A 26,582-nucleotide genomic window follows, 5' to 3' on the forward strand; every position below is an offset into this window, starting at 1 on the left:
TTCTAAAGGAAAAGCAACACTTTAACACAAATGCCTTTATTGTAAAAATACATTGTATTAAATAGTTTTCCAAATTAATATAATTAATATAGTGAAATCGGGCATAATGCGATTGTGGGAAAAGGTGCATTTCTCAATTAACTTGAATCACTTTCAAAATATTGTACAGTGTGTCTTGGTAACAGGTCTGACATACGTTAGTGTCAATAATACAATATATGTTAATGTGTCAAAAATTCAGTATTCAAGTGCCTGAGTTGGACCATTGCGCTTTTCTGGAAGCAAACATATTTCTGATAGCGGGTTAAAACATGAGAACTGGACACCAAGCTACACTATTGTATGTCCAAAAGGCACCCTATTTGCATAATGACGCTAGAATATAAATAACTATTTGATACCTCGCATGAATATCAGATTCTTGCATCATGCATTTTACTGCACTACATTAATTAGCATTTCTCTCTAAACTGAATCACTGGATAAAGATGATACTTAGCATTTTATCAATAAATAGTATCACTGCGGTGCTATGGGCGTAGTCTTATATTATATATTTTAAATTAAATCATTTTAAATGAGCTTTATGCAATAAATACACTGCCACATGATGAGAGATGGGCTCTCTAACATGAATAATTGATTAATTCAGTGTACAGTCCTTAGTTGTAAACCAGTATTTCTTCAGCTAGTGTAGAGACTCACCTCAAGCCTATGGTCCCTATCCTCTACACCCTGCCAGACTGGACCCCAAAACAAAACTATATTTTGAGTCATGGTCAGAGAAAATAAAATCCCCAAAGTCTCAGCTCAGTGGTATTATGGTTTGCAGAAAAAAATAATTTCCGATTAATACATTAATCTATTTGTAACTCAGAAATCATACAAATGTAACCAAATGGACCCGCATGGACCCGTTTTGGTTGCATTCGAACATGCTCAGAGTTAAATGAACACCACTGAGGATTTTACAGTGTAACTACATAGACATAGAAAAATAAGTTATGAACCGGGTCAGGCAAGATGGACACATACTGTAAAGCCCGTATCATAGTCGGGTCCGCGGTGGAAGGCTTTACACCGCGGTGTAGTCTTTTCGAGTCTTTTTGAGTCATGAAACTACAACGTTACATCATTCCTCACAGTGTAGAGCTTTCCACCGTGAGTCCCAACACATCTCTCTGTTTTTACTATCAGACAGACAGGCTCTACACCCCGTTCATTGATTGGTCGACCTGAACCGGTCTAGACAGGGTAAAGGACTTCACCGTGGGCCGTGACTATGATGGCCTGCACTTATTTTCTGACTTGAGGTGGAAAGCTTTCCACCTCAAATTTGCGGTGGATAGGTCTCCACCGTACACTCTGATACGGGCTTCAGGAGACACAATATCGTCGTTGTCGGGTGGAAACCTTGTACGTCCAAAACCGTTCGCTTTGCATTTATCATTTTAAAAATGATTTAAACTAGCTGAAAACAGCCGATCTACGAGCACACAACGCCTCTGCTGTTTTCACTACTTTTGTGCGACGGCCTTGTATGATGAAGCAGGGATTTACTTTGCGAAAGAACCTACACATTTGAAACTTGGAGATACAAGGTTTCCACCCGACACCGGCGATATGCAGGCTAAGGTTGCATAATTAACAAACGTGATCAAGCACTTCATTTGTTATTCTCGTCACTTTCTCTGTTGCTCAAAACATGGTCACATAGCATGATGGGACCTGTAGTTTTCCTCCCAGCTCACAGGAGCTAGGATCTTTGGACTTTCTGTGCAGATTTTAAGTGAATCTTCTACTAGGGCCAAAGGTCATGTTGCATGTGATTAACCATACAACATTATTCCTGTCCCTCAATCAAAGCACATTTTGATTAAAATACCATGACTGGTAATGTGTGCAAAATAACACAGGCGTCTGTAGATATACAGAATGAAGCTATGGCTTTTTTTCTTTTTTTTTTTTTCTTTTCTTTTTTTGGCCCAAGTGAAATATTCTATCTAGAGGCTATTCTAAATATCTCTTGTATAAGAAGATACATTTCACTCCTAGCAGCATTACAGTATAGCTTTTCTACAATAATAAGAATTTGGCGAGGTTTTTGTGTCAATCCACCCTCAGTTTCCTTTGTGCATTGTTTTCCACTGCTGATGTCCCATTTGCATGTCCATTTACTGATGCAAAAGAGCCATTCTGGTGCTTCTTAAGAGACGTGCTGTGTTTCTTGTAGGTCTGTGGTGGGGGAGAGAGGAGAGAGAGACGTTGATACATTTTCACTGTATTTTGTTTTTCTTTTAAACTGTAAATACAAATAAGAGAAGAAAAAGAAACCGAAACATTTTTTTTTTTTTTTTTGGCCAACTCACCTGGATGTAGAAGTTGGAGAAAAGGATAATGAGTGTGACCATGTAACCTATTTGGAAATACAGCCAGCCCCTGGGGAAACTACAAATTGGCCATACCACTGCACACAGAGTCTGGGACATAGTTAGGAAGAACTGAATCTGTGGAGGAAACCGAGAGAGAGAGAGAGAGAGAGAGAGAGAGAGAGAGAGAGAGCCAGAGAGAGACACACACGCACGCATGCACGCACACACACACACACACACACACAGAATGCATGGCTAAGTACGATTGATCCAGTGCCTAAAATATCTTAAATGGAAGGTATAAATATTGCTTTCCTTCAGGTTTGTGCTGTGGCTAAAAGGTACTGTATAAAGGATGGTGCAGAAAATAGCCCAAGAGCACTTGAATATCAAAAGAGCAAAGCCAACCACACATGACAAAGACTCTCAGTGTTTCATCCGTTACTTCATATCAATGTGTTTTTTGTTTATCATTTATGGGATCGTCCACACTCTGCACTTGCTCAATAAAGATACAATTTAATAGGTAACGTTTTGGTCAAGGACTGTCTTAAGACATACACCTTGACCTGAAACGTTGCCTATTAAAATGTATCTTTATTGAACAAATGCAGAGAATGTGTGGGCCTTGTCCTTGGTTCCTTGAATTATACAAGTCTACTCTACAGTAAAAAGTGTGTTTTTTTTTCTTTTCATTTCACAATGATTGTATTCAGGTGAACAAGAGGCACGAAAGTGTAAGATAATGAACCTAACAGTCACAAGAGAAGCCAGTCATAGTGTATAGAGTTTAATAGATAACTAGAAATACTGTTCCTTCGAAACAGTGTGGGCTCGATTCCAACCCAAAACAATAATAGTAAAAGTGTCAAGTTCCCAGGCAATGCTCTCTTTCATTTTACTGACGTAAAATGGTAATGCAAATACAATGTAGACAAGCAGTGTTATTACATGAACTTAAAGGACCAGGTCACCTTTGGGACAACCAGATCTTATTTTATTGTTGTGTGGGGACACGATCAACACAATGTTGAGTTATTTTTTGTGTTCAATCTGTGTTTTTAGATATTTTAGTATTTCAGTATGCTACAACTGGTCATATGATGCATTTTGCATCATATGATGCATGAGATGATGCAATATCATGCTACAAAGCATCATATGACCAGTTGTAGCATGCTGAAATAATAAAATATCTAAAAACACAGATTGAACACAAGAAATTACAGGATTGTGTTGATCGTGTCCCACACAACAATAAAATAAGATCTGGTTGTCCCAGAGGTGACCTGGTCCTTTAAAGGTATGGACAATTAAATCAAAATAAAATTAAAATATAATGTGGACGGGTAACCAACAACAAAAGTTCGAGACCAGTAGCATGTTGGGAACTGAAGTTATGGCTGTTTAAAGCCTGGGAAGAAAGATGGGGAACCTGTGTGTGTGTGTGTGTGTGTGTGTGTGTGTGTGTGTGTGTGTGTGTGTGTGTGTGTGTGTGTGTGTGTGTGTGTGTGTGTGTGTGTGTGTGTCTGTCCTAGGGGTCCCTGAACTACACTTTGCAAACCAGCAAACCACATCAAAGTAATAGTACGCAGATGGTCCTAATATTGACAAGCTTTTTAAAAACAGCAGATCTACAAGATCACAACATGTCGCAATGTCACATTGTAGATCAGCTTCTACGTGATTCATCTACCGTATGTTTTGTATTAATAATAAAATCTGCAAAGTAACAAGTAACTAAAGCTGCCAAATGCAATTGCAGTGGAGTATAAGTAACAAAAGTGTAAAGTAAAAGTTGGTATACAGTACGGGACATGCTGATCCAAATGCATATGGGATATACTAGGATTCAAATGCAGACAGGCTGAAATTCATGGCTTTTAAAGTGTTTGGGGTGTGGTTTTGCCAGGTGGGTCCACTTCGGTTGATCGTCTGATTTGGAAATGCATTGGTTGTGATATCTCCCTGACAACCAACAACAACCACACAGAGTGCCCCTGCGGGTTCTAGGATATATACTGTAAAGCCCATCGCCCGGGAACCTTATTCTTTTTAAGTTAAATTTCTAAAACACTACAAAACATGTGTCAAAGACAAATACAAGCAAACGTCTCCACAGTAACACAGTAACAGTTGTTTGTGTGTCAGTGTGTGTGTATGCGTGTGTGTGTGCGTGTGTGCGTGCGTGCGTGCGTGCGTGTTAATAATTATTATTATTATTAATAATAAAATCTGCTAAATAAAAAGTAACTGAAGCTGTCAAATGCTGTATTTATAGTAGAGTATAAGTAACAAAAATGGAAATTAGAGTAAAAGTACCTAAAAATGGTACTGTAGGTACAAGTACTTGTTTGTATATACTTGAGTAAATGTACTTGGTTACTTTGCAGCACCACTAGCCTTACATTAAGACGTCTCTGCCGAGACTTTCGCATTGTCACTGCAGGGCCGACTTATGTAAGGCTACATCACCACAGAACAGCCAATGACAGCCAAGCCTTTAATCACAGCTGTGTCAATCAGTAGAGTGGAGAGGGACATTTATTTATAGTTTTAACTATAACTATAGTTTTATACATCACACAGCTTAGACATTTGGATCAAATCAGACAGCAGACCTGTGTGAACGCATTGATATAAATAGCATATCTGAAGTGTGAATATTGCAGCCACAGCGACTTAATATAAACATGGGTCCCTTTCCTCTGTCTCACTCTCTCCCCACTCACTAAACCCATTGGAAATGCATTGGGTGCTTAAAGTTAAACATTTTTATTTTTTTATAATTAAACTACAAAACATTTCAAAACCAAAAGTACAAGCACACGTGTCCTCAGTAAGCTGAACACATAAAAATTTGAATGGTGTTGAAAGGTGTAAGCGTTTAAGAGATGAAGCGCGCCAAAGTTTTGAGGAGATACTGACTGACTGACTGACTATAAACTAGAACTAGAAATACTGTTCCTTCGAAACAGTGTGGGCTCGATTCCAACCCAACAAATAGGATACTTTAAGGTACTGTAAGGTACAGTACCTTACAGTATTGTACTGTACCTTACTATACTGTACTGCACCTTACTGTACTGTACTGTACTGTACTGTACTGTACTGTACTGTAACTTACTGTACTTTACTGTACTCTACTGTACTGTACTTTACTGTATTCTACTGTAACTTACTGTACTTTACTGTACTCTACTGTACCTTACTGTACTCTACTGTACCTTACTGTACTGTACTGTACCTTACTGTACTATACTATACTGTACTCTACTGTACCGTACTGTACCTTACTGTACTGTACTCTACTGTACCTTACTATACTGTACTTTACTGTACTCTACTGTACTTTACTGTACTCCACTGTACCTTACTGTACTTTATTCTACTTTACTGTACTTTATTGTACTTTACTGTACTCTACTGTACCTTACTGTACTGTATTGTACTTTACTGTACCTTACTGTACTGTACTCTACTGTACCTTTCTGTACTGTACCTTTCTGTACCTTACTGTACTTTACTGTACTCTACTGAACCTTACTGTACTTTTACTGTACTCTACTGAACCTTACTGTACTGTACATATTCTATGTGTTCTAGATCTACATTTTTGATTCTGTGTTTGGGAACCAGCAACTGTCAAATGGACTCCAACTGTAGTGGAGTATATTGAGTGCATATACTGTAGGCTAACAATCCCAGATCACATCTGTCCTCCACTATGTCTATAACCAAGGCGTTCTTCTATGTGGCCACTCCAGACTGAGGAGTGGAGCATGGCTTTTATTGTGTTTGTGGATCTGACTTGGAAATGCATTGGTTTTGATATCTCCCTGACAACCAACAACAACCACTAATATGGCTGACTGTCCCTGCGGGCTCTAGGATATATGGCTATGGGATTTACATCCCATCGCCCGGACTTGATTCTTGATCACAGCTGTGTAATCAGTAGAGTGGAGAGGGACATTTATTTATAGTTTTAACTATAACTATAGTTTTATACATCACACAGCTTAGACATTTGGATCAAATCAGAGAGCAGACCTGTGTGAACGCAATGATATAGATAGCATATCTGAAGTGTGAACACTGCAGCCACAGCGCCTTAACATAAACATGGGTCTATTATCCTTCTCTCCACTCTACTAAACCCATTGGAAATGCATTGGGTGCTTAAAGTTAAACATTTTTATTTTTTTATATTTATACTACAAAACATTTCAAAACCAAAAGTACAAGCACACGTGTCCTCAGTAAGCTGAACACATAAAAATTTGAATGGTGTTGAAAGGTGTAAGCGTTTAAGAGATGAAGCGTGCCAAAGTTTTGAGGAGATACTGACTAGTATATAAATATATAAATAAATAAATAATGAAGATAACATACGTGTGCTCGCCTTCCAGGCGAGCCCACAACTAGAAATACTGTTCCTTCGAAACAGTGTGGGCTCGATTCCAACCCAACAAATAGGATACTTTAAGGTACTGTAAGGTACAGTACCCTACAGTATTGTACTGTACCTTACTATACTGTACTGCACCTTACTGTACTGTACTGTACTGTACTGTACTGTACTGTAACTTACTGTACTTTACTGTACTCTACTGTACTTTACCTTACTGTACTTTACTGTACTCTACTGTAACTTACTGTACTTTACTGTACTCTACTGTACCTTACTGTACTGTACTTTACTGTACTCTACTGTACCTTACTGTACTGTACTGTACCTTACTGTACTGTACCTTACTGTACTGTACTTAACTGTACTCTACTGTACCTTACTGTACTATACTGTACTGTACTCTACTATGCCGTACTGTAACTTACTGTACTGTACTCTACTGTACCTTACTATACTGTACTTTACTGTACTCTACTGTACCTTACTGTACTCTACTGTACTTTACTGTACTCTACTTACCTTACTGTACTGTATTGTACTTTACTGTACTGTACTTTACTGTACACTACTGTATCTTGCTGTACCTTACTGTGCTGTACGTTACTGTACTTTACTGTACTTTACTGTACACTACTGTACTGTACTGTACCTTACAGTACTGTACTTTACTGTACTCTGCTGTACCTTACTGTACTTTACTGTACTCTACTGTAACTTACTGTACCTTACTGTACTGTACTTTACTCTACTCTACTGTACTGTACCTTACTGTACTTTACTGTACTCTACTGTACCTTACTGTACTGTACTTTACTGTACTCTACTGTACCTTACTGTACTATACTGTACTCTACTGTGCCGTACTGTACCTTACTGCACTGTACTCTACTGTACCTTACTATACTGTACTTTACTGTACTCTACTGTACCTTACTGTACTCTACTGTACTTTACTGTACTCTACTGTACCTTACTGTACTGTATTGTACTTTACTGTACCTTACTGTACTGTACTCTACTGTACCTTTCTGTACTGTACCTTTCTGTACCTTACTGTACTTTACTGTACTCTACTGAACCTTACTGTACTTTTACTGTACTCTACTGAACCTTACTGTACTGTACATATTCTATGTGTTCTAGATCTACATTTTTGATTCTGTGTTTGGGAACCAACTGTAGTGGAGTATATTGAGTGCATATACTGTAGGCTAACAATCCCAGATCACATCTGTCCTCCACTATGTCTATAACCAAGGCGTTCTTCTATGTGGCCACTCCAGACTGAGGAGTGGAGCATGGCTTTTATTGTGTTTGTGGATCTGACTTGGAAATGCATTGGTTTTGATATCTCCCTGACAACCAACAACAACCACTAATATGGCTGACTGTCCCTGCGGGCTCTAGGATAATATGGCTATGGGATTTACATCCCATCGCCCGGACTTGATTCTTGATCACAGCTGTGTAATCAGTAGAGTGGAGAGGGACATTTATTTATAGTTTTAACTATAACTATAGTTTTATACATCACACAGCTTAGATATTTGGATCAAATCAGAGAGCAGACCTGTGTGAACGCATTGATATAAATAGCATATCTGAAGTGTGAATATTGCAGCCACAGCGCCTTAATATAAACATGGGTCCCTTTCCTCACTAAACCCATTGGAAATGCATTGGGTGCTTAAAGTTAAACATTTTTATTTTTTTATAATTATACTACAAAACATTTCAAAAAGAAAAATACACGCACACTTGTCCTCAGTAAGCTGAACACATAAAAATTTGAATGGTGTTGAAAGGTGTAAGCGTTTAAGAGATGAAGCGCGCCAAAGTTTTGAGGATACTGACTAGTATAGTATAGTATAGAAATAAATAATGAAGATAACATACGTGTGCTCGCCTTCCAGGCGAGCCCACAAATACTGTTCCTTCGAAACAGTGTGGGCTCGGTTCCAACCCAACAAATAGGATACTTTAAGGTACTGTAAGGTACAGTACCTTACAGTATTGTACTGTACCTTACTATACTGTACTGCACCTTACTGTACTGTACTGTACTGTACTGTACTGTAACTTACTGTACTTTACTGTACTCTACTGTACTGTACTTTACTGTATTCTACTGTACTTTACTGTATTCTACTGTAACTTACTGTACTTTACTGTACTCTACTGTACCTTACTGTACTGTACTCTACTGTACCTTACTGTACTGTACTGTACCTTACTGTACTATACTATACTGTACTCTACTGTACCGTACTGTACCTTACTGTACTGTACTCTACTGTACCTTACTATACTGTACTTTACTGTACTCTACTGTACTTTACTGTACTCCACTGTACCTTACTGTACTTTATTCTACTTTACTGTACTTTATTGTACTTTACTGTACTCTACTGTACCTTACTGTACTGTATTGTACTTTACTGTACCTTACTGTACTGTACTCTACTGTACCTTTCTGTACTGTACCTTTCTGTACCTTACTGTACTTTACTGTACTCTACTGAACCTTACTGTACTTTTACTGTACTCTACTGAACCTTACTGTACTGTACATATTATATGTGTTCTAGATCTACATTTTTGATTCTGTGTTTGGGAACCAGCAACTGTCAAATGGACTCCAACTGTAGTGGAGTATATTGAGTGCATATACTGTAGGCTAACAATCCCAGATCACATATGTCCTCCACTATGTCTATAACCAAGGCGTTCTTCTATGTGGCCACTCCAGACTGAGGAGTGGAGCATGGCTTTTATTGTGTTTGTGGATCTGACTTGGAAATGCATTGGTTTTGATATCTCCCTGACAACCAACAACAACCACTAATATGGCTGACTGTCCCTGCGGGCTCTAGGATATATGGCTATGGGATTTACATCCCATCGCCCGGACTTGATTCTTGATCACAGCTGTGTAATCAGTAGAGTGGAGAGGGACATTTATTTATAGTTTTAACTATAACTATAGTTTTATACATCACACTGCTTAGACATTTGGATCAAATCAGAGAGCAGACCTGTGTGAACGCAATGATATAGATAGCATATCTGAAGTGTGAACACTGCAGCCACAGCGCCTTAACATAAACATGGGTCTATTATCCTTCTCTCCACTCTGGGGACCCATTGGAAATGCATTGGGTGCTTAAAGTTAAACATTTTTATTTTTTTATATTTATACTACAAAACATTTCAAAACCAAAAATACAAGCACACTTGTCCTCAGTAAGCTGAACACATAAAAATTTGAATGGTGTTGAAAGGTGTAAGCGTTTAAGAGATGAAGCGCGCCAAAGTATTGAGGAGATACTGACTAGTATAGTATAGTATATAAATAAATAATGAAGATAACATACGTGTGCTCGCCTTCCAGGCGAGCCCACAATAATGAAGATAACATACGTGTGCTCGCCTTCCAGGCGAGCCCACAACTATAGAACGGGACATGGACAGAGACAGCACAAGTATCTAAAGTTGGAAAGTTTGTTCATGCTGAACAAAGACAGCACAGGGAAATACAAAGATCTACCGTTAGGAATACTATAGCTTATGTTATTATAATCTGTATAAAGAAGACACATACAGTAGAAATGTAAAATACATCAGCTAGAAATATGATCGCTCAATATTACAACAGTGTAATATGGTGCTCTTGCCTTACTTATAGGATCTAGGTATCTGGAGGTGTGTGTCCTGGAGTCTGAGTTATTCTCTACCGGAATGTATATTTGTAAGTCAACTCTTAGCTAGCGAATTCAGTAGTTTGAAGATAATTGAGTTTCCACCACACAGGTCTGTAACTCTGAGTGTACACATTGAACAACATGTGCTCTCTTAGGCTAGGGCTCCACCAAAAAGACGGCGTTGTGCCGGCGTTGGACGGCGGCACATTTTTTTACCGTGGAGCAGTGGAGCACCCTAATTAAAACGGGAGCGTTCCCAGCATTGACATTGACGCGCCGTGCCCGGTGGAGCCGGGGGGTAACAGGTCCATTTGGTTCCATTTGTACACTCTCAAAGTAAGATACATACATACAGACTTGTCAGAGCAAGTCTATTTTAATAATCAATCAATTAACTGTGTTCCAGCTTGGATCAATGGAACCAACATAGTATATTTCAAGTTTGTATTTAATAGTATTACAATGAAAATCTTTTTTCCCCCCGTACATATAAATTAATTACTTGCACCAGCGTAGTGCGTAAGTACTAGTTTCGGTGCCGTCTGTTTCCGGTCGACAGTACAAAGGCAGGGCCTTGGATCTAGCCAATGAGGGAGCATCGTTCTTGGTCACCACAAAGTCACCACAAACGAGTGCGACCTGATATAAATAACAAGGTGCAAGTTGGCACATCGACATATGGCACCCACATACTGTACACATGCAGACAGCACCGAAAGTAGAACTTAAGTGCTCTGCTGGCGCGCAAGTAGGCCATATATGGCCACAAATGCACAAAGCGCAAGTACATTATCAACTAGAAATACTGTTCCTACAAAACAGTGTGGGCTCGCTCGTAAAGAAATATGAGTCCATAATGTCCCCTAACGTGACTATATTCTGCAGCGTGCTAACTGTCATGTGAAGCTCAACCAATACTCCAGCAAACACCACTCCCAGATGTTTTTCCTCCAATTTTCAATTGCACCTCATTGGTTAAGGGCCCTGCCTATATACTGTCGGGCAGAACTTGACAGATAATAAATAAATAATGAAGATAACATAGTGTTCTCGCCTTTCAGGCGAGCCCACAACAACAACAAAGATAACATAGTGTTCTCGCCTTTCAGGCAAGCCCACAATAAAATCGCAGTGTTTTGCCAATAATTCAGGGGCTCACTTGCAATATCCTCACGGCCCACAGGTTAAGAACCACTGCCCTACATCATAACACACATACTGTAATATCATGCAATGTTGAAGGAGTAACTCACCAGCTGAAACTGGGTGATGTACCTCTTCCACCAGAGGTAAGGCCTCATAGCTGGGATGGCTGACAGGCCATAGTAAGAATACATGAGCACATGTATAAAACTGTTCAGGCCGGCACCAAAGTATGCTGTTGAAGTAGATAATACCAGTCAATGAAAAGTAGCCTTTTTCATGAGCAATAGAGAAGGTAAAACAAATCAATGAAACAAAACCAGGGCACATTCACCATCAAGATAGATACTGTAACAGTATTATTGATGTGAGTGCTGAGGAGGTGTCTCAGATCACGACTAGTGGTTTACAACCACACTTGTAATTTCCCAGAATTGTATTTTTGTATTTTTCTAATTTAACATTATGATCATGTTCAAATGTTGTTGTTGTTGTTGTTGTTTTGGCCTTGCTGCCTTGGCATTTGGCTTTTGTGCTCTTAAAAGCTGACAAGATCAAATGTTGCCCTCAAAAATGATGAAATGCCAGGCCTGGCGTGAGAAATGATCTACTGGACATATTTCACACACATTTTCACATGATGATAAAGTTGACCACTTCTGTATCTTAGTCACTTCTCTCTTTTTAATCTTTTTGTCATCAGTATAGTTCCATATACGTAGGGGAAGGAAACGGATCAAGATGTAAATATGTATTAATAAGCCTGTGCAGACAGTCTGGTACTGTAGAATGTCATGCTGGGGCCCTTTAGTTTGTCAGCAGATTCCTCGCGACTCGCGCCAGTTCAACCACACTTGCAATTTTCCAGAATTGCACCTTTCTAGTTTGTAATTGTATTTCAGTGAATACCATTGTATTTCTTAATACATACTATAATAACTACAGGCCCTATCTATATATCTATCTGTACAAATGTTGTCTCTGACATAACTTGGACAGCATCAGACTGTTCGGTCTCAAACCTGGCAGAAATTCTCTGCGTGTTCGGGAGATTGTATGCATAAGCTTCCCTTATTGGCCAACCAAAACCGACGGCTTCACGGATTGGCGGAGCGTCACATCATTTTGTGCCGCTAAGCCAGTATAAGCCCTGATTGGCTAACCTGACCCTTTGGGCTCTATTTTAATTGTCTTAAGTATCAGCTCTTATGCCTTAACTTAAAGGCCTGTCCATGCTGTCTCCGACCACCCAACTTTTAGTCCGGTTCAACTAAAAAATGACGTCACTCGCAATCTCTGAAAAAGCATTACCCCAAACTAGAAATACTGTTCCTACGAAACAGTGTGGATTCGCATGTAACACCATGTATGGGCATAAAGATCTACCATTTGGCTGCACCTCATTGCCTTTGTACTGTCGAGGAGAACTTGACTGATAGATTACGTCATTTTGAGGAGAACTTGACTGATCGATTACGTTATTTTGAGGAGAACTTGATAGATAAATAATGAAGATAACATACGTGTGCTCGCTCTAAGCAAGCCCACAATTAGAGTTCGGAAAGCTGCACGTCGGAAAGTCGGAACTCATCGACGAAAGGTTTGGTGGTTGGAGACAGCATGGACGGACAGGCCTTTAAGTTAAGGCATAAGAGCTGGTACTTAACTCATTTAATGCCACCCTTTCACCACTAGAGGGGGCCAAGTGTGCCACAGACAATCCCATAGAGATATGCTGGTATATGCAGAAGCCCTGCAGCCATGACTTGCCTAAACACTTTCCTTTGTGCATGTACAGGAAGAGGATGAAGTTAGCTTGAAGTTAGCTATTGGCTACCAAGCATTTTAAAAGCCTTATTTTCGTCAACTTAGCCATGATTAAACCTTGCACACCTCATGCATGGGAAAAAAACAGAGAAGAATGAGCTCTAAAAAATCCAATGCAATCCTGGATTGCATTGTTGTGGGTTTGTGCAGTTTGTTCACAGCTTTCAAACAAAAAAATCCGATTGGAAATCCGTTCAGGCATTCTTGAGATAATAGCCATTATGTTTTACACTGTTGTGAGCTTGGAGGTCTGCTACCTGAGTTGTATGGGGGTTGTATGGGGGTTAAACATGCAAAATCGCGATTGAAATCATGTTCACTAGTTTTGATGGGGTCCAAAAAAAAAAATTCAAAAAAAAAATTTCATTTTTTTTTTTTTTTTTTTTTTTTTTTTTTTTTTTAATCACGTGTATACACGTGATTGGCACTGTGGGATGCGCTAATATATCACGTGTATACACGTGATTGGCACAGAATGAGTTAAGACAATCAAAATAGAGCCCTTTGGCTTTGACTCAACTGATTGGCCGAGCTTTGCATAGCATTTGTGCCGCATAGCAGTATAAATGGAACAACTTACATCGTTCCTGACATGCATGGCCCCAAATATGGAAATGTACAGTATATGGACTGGACATGATGCTGGTTGTGATGCTTTGACAACCTAATAACCCCAATAATGCCAGGCAGGCTGATAACGCGTTGCTCATACTGTATGCCCCAATATGGACAAGCCCCATGTCAAGCAAATCACATGGACGTGGCAGGCAAACACAGACACAGACAGAAGGTTTCTCTGTAAATATTGACGTCATATTATATACTGTGGTGTCTCCCTCAACAATGTTGCACAGTAGACATTTCACAGGTAAATGCAGGTGAAGGCGATTAGTCTTAATTGAGGTTTGTGGGTATGTTTCATTTACGTGTTGTTTGAGCTGTCCATGCTGACACACTAAGACTTAAATTAAATACACACACAATTCATATTATTAACTAAAGCTGTGTTTACCTGTCAAAATGCCTACTGTGAAAAGGGTCTATTAACTGAAATGCACACTAAAAAGCTAATAGTGTCCCTTTAAAGCAAACAGTTATATCTCTGACCCCAGGAACCTTCTGTAGTGTAAATATAGAAATTGTCAGTTTGTGTTCCAAAATAAAGTTCATTTGAACCACATGAACCTCAGCAGCATCCCTATTCTGGGGTGTACAATTGGCAAAAATAGCAGGTCTACAAGTTCACAATGCGTTGCAATGTGTCATGCTGTGAGCATGTAGATCAGCTATTATAGGATACTAGAATAGTGGTTCATGCCGCTATGCGGCCCTTACACCCACGTCGCACCGCCGATCTGACATGATATTGCCCATACATGGTGATCTCTGTATCTGTCAGTCCTTGTCCTTTCTATGCCCCTATATGGAGATCCCTGATGTCATCAGTATATGCCCATATATGGGCATGCTGATATGCTTGTATATACAGTATTATGGAGACTTCTTCGTGGTCCACCGACTGACGCACACTCGAGGCATGTGCGAGCCCCGTCACATGTGCAAATCTGCGCTCTGTTTCTGTCTGACATCAGTGCATCCACCCACTCACCTATTAGGCAATTTTAATTTAGGATACTGTATGGCCGAAACTGTGTGCAGTTGCACGTATCTACATCCTCAGGCCCTATAAAACCACTTTCAAGCTGCCGTACCTTTTGGGAGCATGACATTATAGCTTGTAAGATGGGTTATTTTGGCTTTGTTGCACTACAAAGTCTATGGGGCTTAAGTGGATAAGGCCCAATGACTTGTACTGTTAGTGGAGCTAAATTATTCAGCTTACCGTGAGGCTAAATGGCACACATGTGGTTGAGTGATTTGAGTTACTGGAGGGTAAAGCAACGTTAAAGCACTCACAATGGCCACAGGGCACCCAGTTCATAACAAACCACCAGATGTTCAGCATGGTAGCATGGTGGTAGATGTGTAGAAACGTGATCTGGTGATTATTCTTTCGTAGTATGAAGAAAAATGTGTCCATAAACTCGATGAGTTTGGAGAAGTAATACCACCATAGAACATTGATGATCTGAGGGGGAAAAAGGGAAAAGCAGAAAAATAAGAATCGACATTGTGTAAATGATAAACACTAAAGAACATAAGTGTATGCTTGGCACGATACAAAAATCTATCAATTATTGATCCCCATGGGGAAATTCAGACATCATAGCAGCAACAACAGTGAGAATGAAAGGCGGGAGAGATACAGTAAGTGTAAGAGTCATGAAACCAAACACTGCACAAAAGAGTAAATACTGAGCTGCTGCCTGGCCCTCTGCACTGGATCTCTGAATGAGTATATCGTCGCTGTCGGGTGAAAACCTTGTATGTCCAAAACCGTCTGTTTTGCATTTATCATTTTAAAAATGATTTAAACTATTGAAAACAGCCGATCTACCAGCACACACCGCGAGGCGTTGTGTGCTTGTAGATCTGCTGTTTTCACTACTTTTGTGCGACGGTCTTGTATGATGAAGCAGGGCTTTAGTTTGCGAAAGAACGTAAACATTTAAAACTTGGAGATACGAGGTTTCCACCCGACAACGACGATATGCACATCTCTAACAATAAATATAAATGTGCAGTGAATATATGAATGAACATCACTTTCACTATGAATTAGTCGCCAATGAATATATGAATGAATACATGGAGTCTATCGGCAATGCGGCTGAGTGGTTATGAGCTGGCCTGGGCAGCCAGAGGCCAGTGTCCCAGGTACAATCCAGGCCAGGAACGGCAATGTGACGATATGTGTGTCCCTGAGCAAGACTCTTAACCCCTAATTGCTCCCAGAGCACCGCAGAATGGCTGCTCACCGCTCCTAGTAGTTATAGGATGGGTAGATGCAGAGGAGGAATTTCACGTACAGTATGTGCAATTATACTTCCTCTTATACGAGTGGATATACAGTGTGCACGGTCTATCAATTCTAAGTACCGGTATATGAATAATAACCAGGACAAACAGCATCTCAGCCCATATGCAGATCATGTCCAAAAGAACAAGATGTCACATGAGACTAATGCCTTGAAGTAACATTGAAGCAATTACCTGTCTATGGTGAGAACACCCTGATCAAACTTGTTTTGTTTATTACTGCAAAGCTGTGCACAATTCTACTGTGAGCCTTGTATTCCCCAAGACAACCAGTGCCCACGAGGGACATTGAACGGAGTCATTGTGATGACAATGCAGCACTTCTTACAAGGATTTCCAGGTGCAGCCGACTCACATAAATGAGACAGACACTGTAGATTTGAAAAATGCTGATGAGAAAGAACCAGTACTGTACAAGAAATAACAACCACGCACGAATAATTTACAGTAGAAAGCGTTGTAATATGGCATTAGGAAAGGAAATGAATGAGAAATGTTATTCTAAAATATGAAATCTGTAATTCATGGTGTGTTTTAAAGATACTTAATATTCAGAATGATCAATTATAAAACATGTCTTTTCTTGCCTTGTTATCTGCTTCTGGGGAACTGTGTGTATCCTGACAGTAGAAGTTGTAACTACCGTGCCACACTGCAGCTACAAGCTGGAGAAAATATTACAAAGACAAATGATAATCAATCAATCATAATCAATAATCTCACATAACACATCTTAAATATGCACGCATCAATTGCACGAAAATGTGTCTATTTACATTACTGTCATAAATTCAAAGAAATACACAGACAAATAGTAAACCATGAGGAACTAGAAAGGGACACATGTCTCTGCCTACTAGCCAGGGCTGTGTAAGAAAAGCCACATGGGAAATAGTGTTTATACGGTGCAACTTTTTCAATTGTGTCACTCTCTATGGGCAGACGTGAAAGTGTTTTTGAAGGTGCACTATAATAGAGGTAATCCCAATTTAGCATTTTTTGGTATGTTGTGTTCGTGATATAGCCCTCCCACTAAATTTGGAAGTCCATTACAGGCAAATAGTACGGGATATTGTCTTTTTTGTATGGTCGGTCACATGACCCCCGAAATCATGTGTACCTAATAAAACTATTTTTTTATGCAACAAGCAGTGACATTTGTAGAAAGTCACTTTTGTCTCTGTTTAGAGGTCCCTCAATATGTGATTTACATTGGATTTGGTATCAATCAGATAGTTAGGCAGGTCGGGCAATCTTTGTCGAATGAAACAGGCCTAAAAGTCTCTTTTACTACAGGCTGGGGCGGTGCCTATCAGTGCAGTTGAATGGGTGGAGCAAACGAAAGTGATACCGTATGTCCTCCCGGTGGAGGATCCTCACTTATGCCCAACATACAGGGACACCAGTTTGAAAATGTTAAAAGAAATTAAGACACATCAGCTGCATAATTGATGAATGATTGTATCGGTCTGGCTCTAAAACAGACAGACAGCTGGGGTGAAAATATAATCTGGTTTACAAGCCTGACAGAGATCAAATAAAATAGAGTAGATGGTTAGATTCATTTGACACTAGACATCTGCACTCTGCCTCTGAATGAATGGGTTAACATAATGTATCTATCAATAAATAGTAGTGTAAATATACTGTCTATTAACAGTGAATATATAATGAATGAATATGCATATATCTCCAAGTAATATATGAATGGATATGTCAACAGGCTATTAACAGTATCTGGATCATTGGATGAATACACTGTAGAGCAGTGATTCTCAACCTTTTCAGGCCGTGACCCACAAAATAATCATATTTTAACTGGGGACCCCTCGATCCTACGAGCACTAAGAGTTGAGGCATTAGATTTTGTAGGACACGGTACTATTGTGAAAATGTCTGCCTCTAATATTTGACAATATGCCCCACATTTTAGCACAGTAAACACGATAAAACAATAGAATGAAGCAAATGAAAACATTTTAACACTCACTTTTTCTTTTCTCTAATTACAATCTAAAATATGAACCTTAAACAAAAACTTAAACGTTATGTTGGTTTGTTAACATTAAAACAATGTTTCACAATAAGTTAATCATCTGGGGACCCCCCAAAATAATTTGGGGGTCCCGACCCACAGGTTGAGAACCAATGCTGTAGAGTATGTACAGTCGATCAACAATGAGTATATTAAGTAGGTCTCTCAACAGTTGTCCTTAACTCACCCACTGCTATTTTTAAGACCCTTCTAATGGTCCACACCGCCAGGATTTTGCCTACCTTTAACGTGGGCGCGCGCGCGAATCCATTGCGCGATGGTTCACCGATTGCATTCACTTTTTTGTTTTATAGTTATTAAAGCTAATTGATAACTCGTCATATTCGTCATAAGCAGAGTGGACCCATAACTATAGCTCGTCAAACTCGACATAAGCAGGGGATGAGTTAACAGGCATCTGTCAAAGTTCTAGTGTACTGTACGTCCTAGTAGTCCATGTCCAAGTGTGGCAGAGCAGTAATCAAAGTAATCTGAAAAGAACAGAACTGACAAGAACAGGGTCTAAGCTCTCAGATCATTATTATTTAGTGCTGGGGAGTCATTATAACTGATATAGCTATTTTTTTGTTTCATTAAATTTTAAAGGCCTATATTATAACCTTGATACCTGGACCAAGATTTACAATCCCAGGTAAGGTTTCTAAATACCTTTTTATTTTTGTATTTGTTTATTTATTGCGAAAACAAAACAGTTGATCTACAAGCTCACAATGCGTTGTGACATGTTGTCTTCTTTATATATATATATATATATATATATATATATATATATATATATATATATATATATATATTCGTTATATGACGAAGTATAAATATAGGGCTCAAGTGGTTGAAGAGCCAGAATACTTTCATCATCAATAACATTCAGAACAGAGCAGAGCAGCTTATTTTCTGACCATCATGTACCCGGTACATTGGCACAGTCTGAACACACTGCACCAAAAGAACATTTGCATGCGTTCTCCTGTCGTAATGTAGGCTATTTCACCATTTTAATCACAGCTATTAGTAGATTAAAAACGCACTGTGATCTGGAGAGCTGACAAAAAGAGAACTGCCATGCGCTTTGACTGAACTCGGATGGCACTGTTTTCTTTAGAGTGCCAAAAGTTCACCCGTAGATGGCTGGGCACACGTCAGAGTACAAGGTTTAATGAATCACGCTGCATGAGCCAAGCTAGGCGTTTGAGGGCTTACGCAATGCAGACAGAAAGACAGGGAGCTAGACAGGGAGGATTGGACAGAAGCCATAGTTTATATTTACAGGTGCATGAAAAACCTGCAACCTGTGCATGAAACCTTAAAGGGGAAGACCACCCATTTTCAATATTGAACTATGTCATTAATATACCTTAGAGGAGTTGTGTGGAAATAGAAAAAAAGTTCCCCCCCTTCTGTGTTGCCTAGAACTGGAGGATTGATTTTGGGGTTTGTATTGTAAAGTACAATGTGTGATGTCATCAAGTTGTGATTTACAAAACAAACCCCCAAATCAATCCTCCAGTTGTAGGCGACACAGAAGGGGGGAACTTTTTTTTAATTTCCACACAACTCCTCTAAGGTATATTAATGACATAGTTCAATATTGAAAATGGGTGGTCTTCCCCTTTAATGTTGTCAACCACTTTCTGACTGCCGTCCCTATTTTGGGCATGTCGTTAAGGGGCAAAAACTTTAATGTATTTATTTATTTTTGATATAGACTCACTATGCGTTGTGAGCATGTTGTTCGGTTGTTTGAGCTATTCATCATACAATGGTGTATAGTGCTTTAAGGGGTTAATTGGCACATAGAATATATATTGTTCTAAAAGGTCACTACTCTGGGTGGAGCCAATGGACTATCACATTCAATAAATAAACGTTATTTCATTCAAAAAAATTCACAGAGAGTCTTAAACAATGACCAGTTACTCTAAGATTAGAGTTTCATCACTGGATATAGTGGGGAACAATAAACAAGGTATTTTCAGCAGTTTTCTTTCCTTTTTTTAAACTTCCTAAAACAGCGTTTTCTTTTTTTTTAGAAAACAAAAGAGGGCTGTGCTGATGTCTGTGAGAAAGTATGAGGGATCTGATTGTTGAAACAATGATCCCGTCACAGTCCAGCTGTGTCCCGCTCTAGCTCCCAAATAGCATTGTGTCTTATGCGTCTTTCAGTGCATGACGCCAGTAGCCACTGCTCAGGATGAGATGTGTCAATACAACACGAAAACACAGGCAGCAATGACTGCACGTTCCCAAGTACTGTATATTTCCAGTGAATATGCAGCCATACAGGGACCTTTCTAATTATTTCCTTCTGCAGTGTAGCATTGCAGTGCTTCCTCTGGACTGCCTCAGTATAACGGTGCAAAAGTGTCCTACTACCTACCTAGGGTGGCCATTATTTCGAACCCCTAAACCAGGATCCTTAACCTTATTACCGGTAACTGTATATCCCTATTCTGGGCATGTGATAATACCGGTAGGTGAACATACAGCCAAAACAGTAGAGCTTGTAGATCTGCTATTTTTGGTGAAGAGAGTTGATGTACTGTAGAGCGGAGGTTAAGGGGGTTAAGTACACCCAATCAACAAAGTATATACGGATTTAGTTGTTACATGTGAATGCACTTATACCTTAAGTGTTTTCATCAGGATGAGGGACAAATATAACACGTGTAAATATCTATTTACAATACAATTTGGTAGTGAATGTTGAAAACTAGGACATTTTAGTGTTTTATTGATATAAAGTCAGTTAGACAAACCGAGGCATACTGTATGGTCACCATAGTATACTGTGCCTACCTCATAGAACATGTAGAAGGACAAGAGAGTGAGGCCCACATTGTAGACCACCATGAGACCTCTGCAGGAGACCGGTTGTCTGTTTCTCATGTACTTGGGCCCCATCCATACGATCAGAAGGTACATTACTGTCAGTGCAAAGGTTGGCGGATAGTTGTCTAGAAGCAGCCATCCCTTCACCCGCTGATCTGAAACAGGTGGAAACGACACAGTACATTGGCCCACTTCCGAGTCCGAGTCCTCGCTATGTATATATACTGCTCTCTTGTGAAATAGCACAAAGTTGAGAACAGGCACTGGTAGATGCAGACTGAATTGGAAGTGAATACTGAAACATATCAGTAGCCTAAATACTGGGCCATGTTTGTTTAACATCTAGAAAGGTTATGTTAGCAATGAAAAAGATTTAAAGTAAATCCCAGCAGCAGCATTCCTGTGCCGGAGCTTCTAGTTTACAGATCATGCAGCCTTTCTTTCAATAGCACACAATAATTTATATAACACGTGATTTATGCTTTATGAGGCTGAAGGCTTACAATCTCTTGAAATGTTTCTATACGGTTGTAGTTATACGGTATAATGCACCAACCTCTCTGAGATAAATTCCTCATATGCACAAACATACATAATAAATATAATTTTGATTCTGAATGATATGATACTTGCAAAGGTCTTACCTCTTGTACCCATCCATGACCACGACTCAAAATAGGTGTTTAATTTGTGGTTAAACTCCTCCATTTATCACCTAAAAAGACAATAAATAAGGAATGGTGACGTGGATTATGTGACATACTGTACATTCTTCGCAGAACATTGTTAGATCATATATAGTGGGTCTATAATAAAAGGATGATTTCCTAAAGGAGTAGTTCACCCCCAAAAGTACCTTTTTTCTATTGATTACTCACGCCATGGAGACTTGAGTTCAATAATATTTTTCGTTTTTTTTCCCCCATTCAGGGCCATGCATTTGGGTCCCCATCCGGAATCAATGGGGGTACATTTACTATAATCACATTTTTGTCTTCGGAATGCGACAAATACAAAAAAATATTATTGAAATCAAGTCTCCATGGTATGGGTAATCAATAGAAAAAAAGTCATTTTGGGGGTGAACTACTCCTTTAAAGCTTACTGATCACCAATCAAGCCCCTTCATAGGGCAGTCAAAATGAATCACACCAAAGTAAAGGGGCAAATGAGTAATAGGAGAGTTTGAAATAGTTTGAACTATATCATCATAACAACACTACACAATCCTGAGTCACTGGCACTGTTCCACTGTACAGTCTCAGGTATTACAAGCATGCATTCACTGTACGTCAGAGATCTTTATTTCTCACATGCATTTCAGGCTCAATTAATTATGTTCTATCCACAATTTTCCCCGGGGGTTTACTGGAGACTATCAGGACCAAACTTCCGGGTTTAACAGCAGACATACAAGCTCACGTCGCGTCGCAGATGCAACCCGTTGTGAGCTTGTAAATCGGCGGCGGAAGATCGGTGCAAACGTCTGCGCAATGCACTATGGGGCGTAGGAAAATCGTGGATAGAATTACCCACAAGGCACAGTGGACCAATACACCACTTGACCCACAACGCTTAACTCTAGAACTGCAGTTATAGTCAAATCCATTGTGTGAAATGTAAATACATATTTGACATATTTGTACATGGTGATATTTATGGTCGGCTATTTATCATGTTTATTGCTGTGCCTCCTTCTTTTGCACTGTTGTCCATGTGTTAGTATGTACAGTACTTGGTAGCTGTAACCAATCTACTCGATTCTCAGTCATCAAAGCCACCTATAAATATAATAATTAAAATAAAAAAGGCATCTGTGTCATTTTAGATTTGAGCTATATACTGTGTATATATATATATATATATATATATATATATATATATATATATATATATATATATATATATATTGCAACATACATTTTTCAGAAAATCTTAGTATTTAGAACATTGGTTTAAAACAGTGGTTGTCAAAAATATCAGATATACAAGCTCAAAGCAAGTCACTTCGTACCTTCGAGCTTGTACCATAGACTGTATAAAATATAGGGCTTGTACACCTGCTATTTTTTTACATTTCCGAAATATATTGAAAGGTCTTCTCTTTCTGGGGGTCCCTAGAACAAAACTTTCAGATTTTCAGATGGGGGGTCCATGACCATATTAATTTGGGGGTCCTTGACACGAAAATGTTTGAGAAGTACTGATTTTGAAGGCATTATTTTGTAGAATCAACCTCAGGTCTTTTTTACCAAAGTTTACCAGACAGTAAAATAAATTGATTCTGACTTAGATATCTCATTTAGACTGTTAAAGCAAGTTCTTTTGGTCCAAGCCATGGGTTCTATATGCATGTTTCTCTTAATATAATACATAGTAACTTACAGGTCTATGACACTGAGGTTATGACGCTGGACTGAAATGAAATGTGATTAAACCTATTGACTTGAACGATCAAATCTCGCTTAAACAGCAAGAAAACATTACATTAAAATATGATTGACACAATTGGATGGGCTCATCAGAGTGTATATGGAATGTACCGTATTTTCCGGACTATAAGGCGCACTTAAAAGCCTTTAATTTTCTCAAAAAACGACAGTGCGCCTTATAGTCCAGTGCGCCTTATATATGGATCATTCATTGACATTGACATTCCCTTTAGCACAGCTCCATCTGTTGGATGCATAAGCGTCTATTATGTGCGCCTTATAGTCAGGTGCGCCTTATATATGAAAGCAGTTTGAAAATAGACCATTCATTGACAGTGCGCCTTATAGTCAGGTGCGCCTTATAGTCCAGAAAATACTGTATACAATACTGTACCAAATAGATGATAACTGTTCTAAATACTAAGAGTACCATCCCTCCCATCTTCAGAGTTGCACTTGAACATAATGTGCTGACAAAACAATACAACATGCCACATATTCTGAGTAAATTACCTTGTAGGCATTATGTAAGTAGGCATATAAGGTTTATATGATTAATGCTGTAGCCTATGGTGCAAATAATCTCGTAAGCATGGATTTAACCATTATGGTTTATGCCTAGAATTGCCCTTTACTAATAGCTGTGTCAGCCAGTGGCCATTATAGTCCACACAGGAGGAAGGGAGGCTTATTCTCATCATGTCACATGAACATCATGGACCAGTTACAGCTGAAGCATGATGCTCAAACCTCGTCATCATCTGGGAGGCTGGGAGCCCTCATTAGTAGCTAACAGTAACCTATATGATGAGCCACAATCCAATAGCATGTTAACAGTGTCATTTGTTTAGCTGCAGAGTGCATGTCCTGGAGACAGAATGTGCTTAGCAAGATGCAGAGATGCAGAAGCCTGCATCTCTCCAAAAGTGCAATGCATCATCTGTAGTTTGCGCTTTGCACAGGACACAAGGTAAATAACAGGGCTGCAATGGAAATAAGTCATGTGACTTTATTGCTATATGCATATCCTGATAAATTAAGTAACAACATTTCTTATTGTATTTTGTATTGTATTTTAACCATTAAAATCAATCATATCCAGGCTATATACTTGTTGTTATATACGGTAGCCTTGTTTCTCACGAGTAGGCTGTCACATCTTCATAACATAGACTAACAATTACTTTATTGGCATTTGAATAATATGTAAGCTAGAGATGAATCAGTAACCTGGTAGCTATACCCTACGCCTAGGGCATGGTCAGACTCAAAAGACATTCAATAATGAATTCTGGAGAAACTTCGACCACAATTTCAAACGGCACATCCACTCTCAGAATAGCATTAATAAAGTTATGAGTTAAGAGAGAGAAAAAAACAAGTTTGGCTGCAAAAGACCGATCAGTTGAATAATATTACAAAGCAATTACATTATAGGCTTACTTTACAGCTCCCCGTAGCGCAGTCTGATCTCAGGATTGAGTGCAATACGCAGTGGTATAGCCTACTGTACTGAAGATGGAGGATATTAGGCTACTATAGTCCGCATTCTGGTAAGTTCAACTTCAATCACGAGAGAAGAAACATATTGTAAGTAACCTCTATGGCATGCCAGCGACAACCCGTGCAGTGTCGCTTGACGTTCTCATCTATCTAGAGTACAGTATAGAGGTCAACGATACAGGCAGCATCACCCGGTCCCCAACTGTTCGCTTTGACGACGCTGTAAAAGCATATAGGCTACTGTACCCTGATAAAGGCGACCATTCATCCACGTAAAAACAAAAAAAACAACACTCCATGTTTCAAATCAAATCTAGGAATCCAGCGAAAAGTACCTACCTTTGGCTTTGGGAGAATGACTGTGTAACCTTGGCTGGCCGGTCTCTGCACAATGTGCAGCCTTGTCGCTCAGTGGAAAATGTAGTAGCCTACAGTACAGTAGTGGGAGGAACACGTCCCCTGGCCAAATGCTCTGCAAGAGAGAGCGTTCAACTCCAAGTGACACTCTGTTGCAACTGCAGATGAGGCCAGATGAGTAGAGAGTCTACGATGCTTTCACCCAGCAAATATATAGACCTCTATAGTTGTGAAATTTGAATTGTCTGTGACTGTCTGACACACTCTGTGTGTGTGTGTGTGTGTGTGTGTGTGTGTGTGTGTGTGTGTGTGTGTGTGTGCGTGCGTGCGTGCGAGAGAGAGAGAGAGAGAGAGAGAGAGAGAGAGAGAGAGAGAGAGAGAGAGAGAGAGAGAGAGAGCGTGCGCGTGTGTGTGTGTGTGTGTGTGTGTGTGTGTGTGTGTGTGTGTTCCACCGTGTGTCTGGGTGAAACGACGTTCTGAGGATACTTTAGCCTACAACTCTATGACCCCAACACAACACGCCATACCATTTCCCTGGAATTTGGAGGGACAAATCAGAAGTGCAATTTCTGTGTTCAAATATATAACTGGGCCACCTTTTATTGCATACAGAGTTTTAAAATAGTTTCATCCTCCCCACAGAAAAGTCTCCATAATCGAATGCGTTTAATTATGCTGTAGGCATAATATCGTTCAAATAAAAGCATTATTACTTTTTGCAAAAAGGAACATTTTCTTCATAATCTTAAAATGCAATTCATTTCTGAGGGCATTGCAACTGATTCTGACTCTTCAATATTGTGAGTGACAAGCCCAAGTGAAGTGAGTAAAAAATGTACAGTTGATTAGCACCATCTAGTGGTGGCTTAGGAAGTAGCTACAGCGTTTGCATCTTTCTGTTCTCAAGTAGCCTACTTCAGAAAGGTGTAATGTGGGGATCAAAAGACAAACAATCTGATTCACTATTTAAAAGTTCTCAGTACTTTACGTATTTGTTTTCATAGGCCT

The 26,582-nt window shown here is 39.3% G+C and overlaps 2 protein-coding genes across 2 annotated transcripts in view; one reads left to right on the forward strand and one right to left on the reverse strand.

Moving 5' to 3' along the window:
* fbxo9 (F-box protein 9) overlaps positions 1–26,582 on the forward strand; it is a 446,168-nt gene that overhangs the window by 22,708 nt on the left and 396,878 nt on the right. The window lies entirely within an intron of this gene.
* Positions 1,987–25,751, reverse strand: elovl5 (ELOVL fatty acid elongase 5). The gene is made up of 8 exons (XM_080741006.1): positions 25,557–25,751; positions 21,927–21,997; positions 21,250–21,437; positions 16,985–17,062; positions 15,375–15,546; positions 11,741–11,865; positions 2,370–2,507; positions 1,987–2,235 (listed from the first exon to the last, which is right to left on the reverse strand). Exons 2-8 carry the CDS (start codon positions 21,988–21,990, stop codon positions 2,110–2,112), a joined length of 891 nt encoding a protein of 296 aa, XP_080597132.1. The 5' UTR covers positions 21,991–21,997; positions 25,557–25,751; the 3' UTR covers positions 1,987–2,109.

Source organism: Nannobrachium achirus, assembly GCF_963921795.1.
Source record: "Nannobrachium achirus genome assembly, chromosome: 13".
In the NCBI taxonomy this organism is placed as follows: Eukaryota; Metazoa; Chordata; class Actinopteri; order Myctophiformes; family Myctophidae; genus Nannobrachium; species Nannobrachium achirus.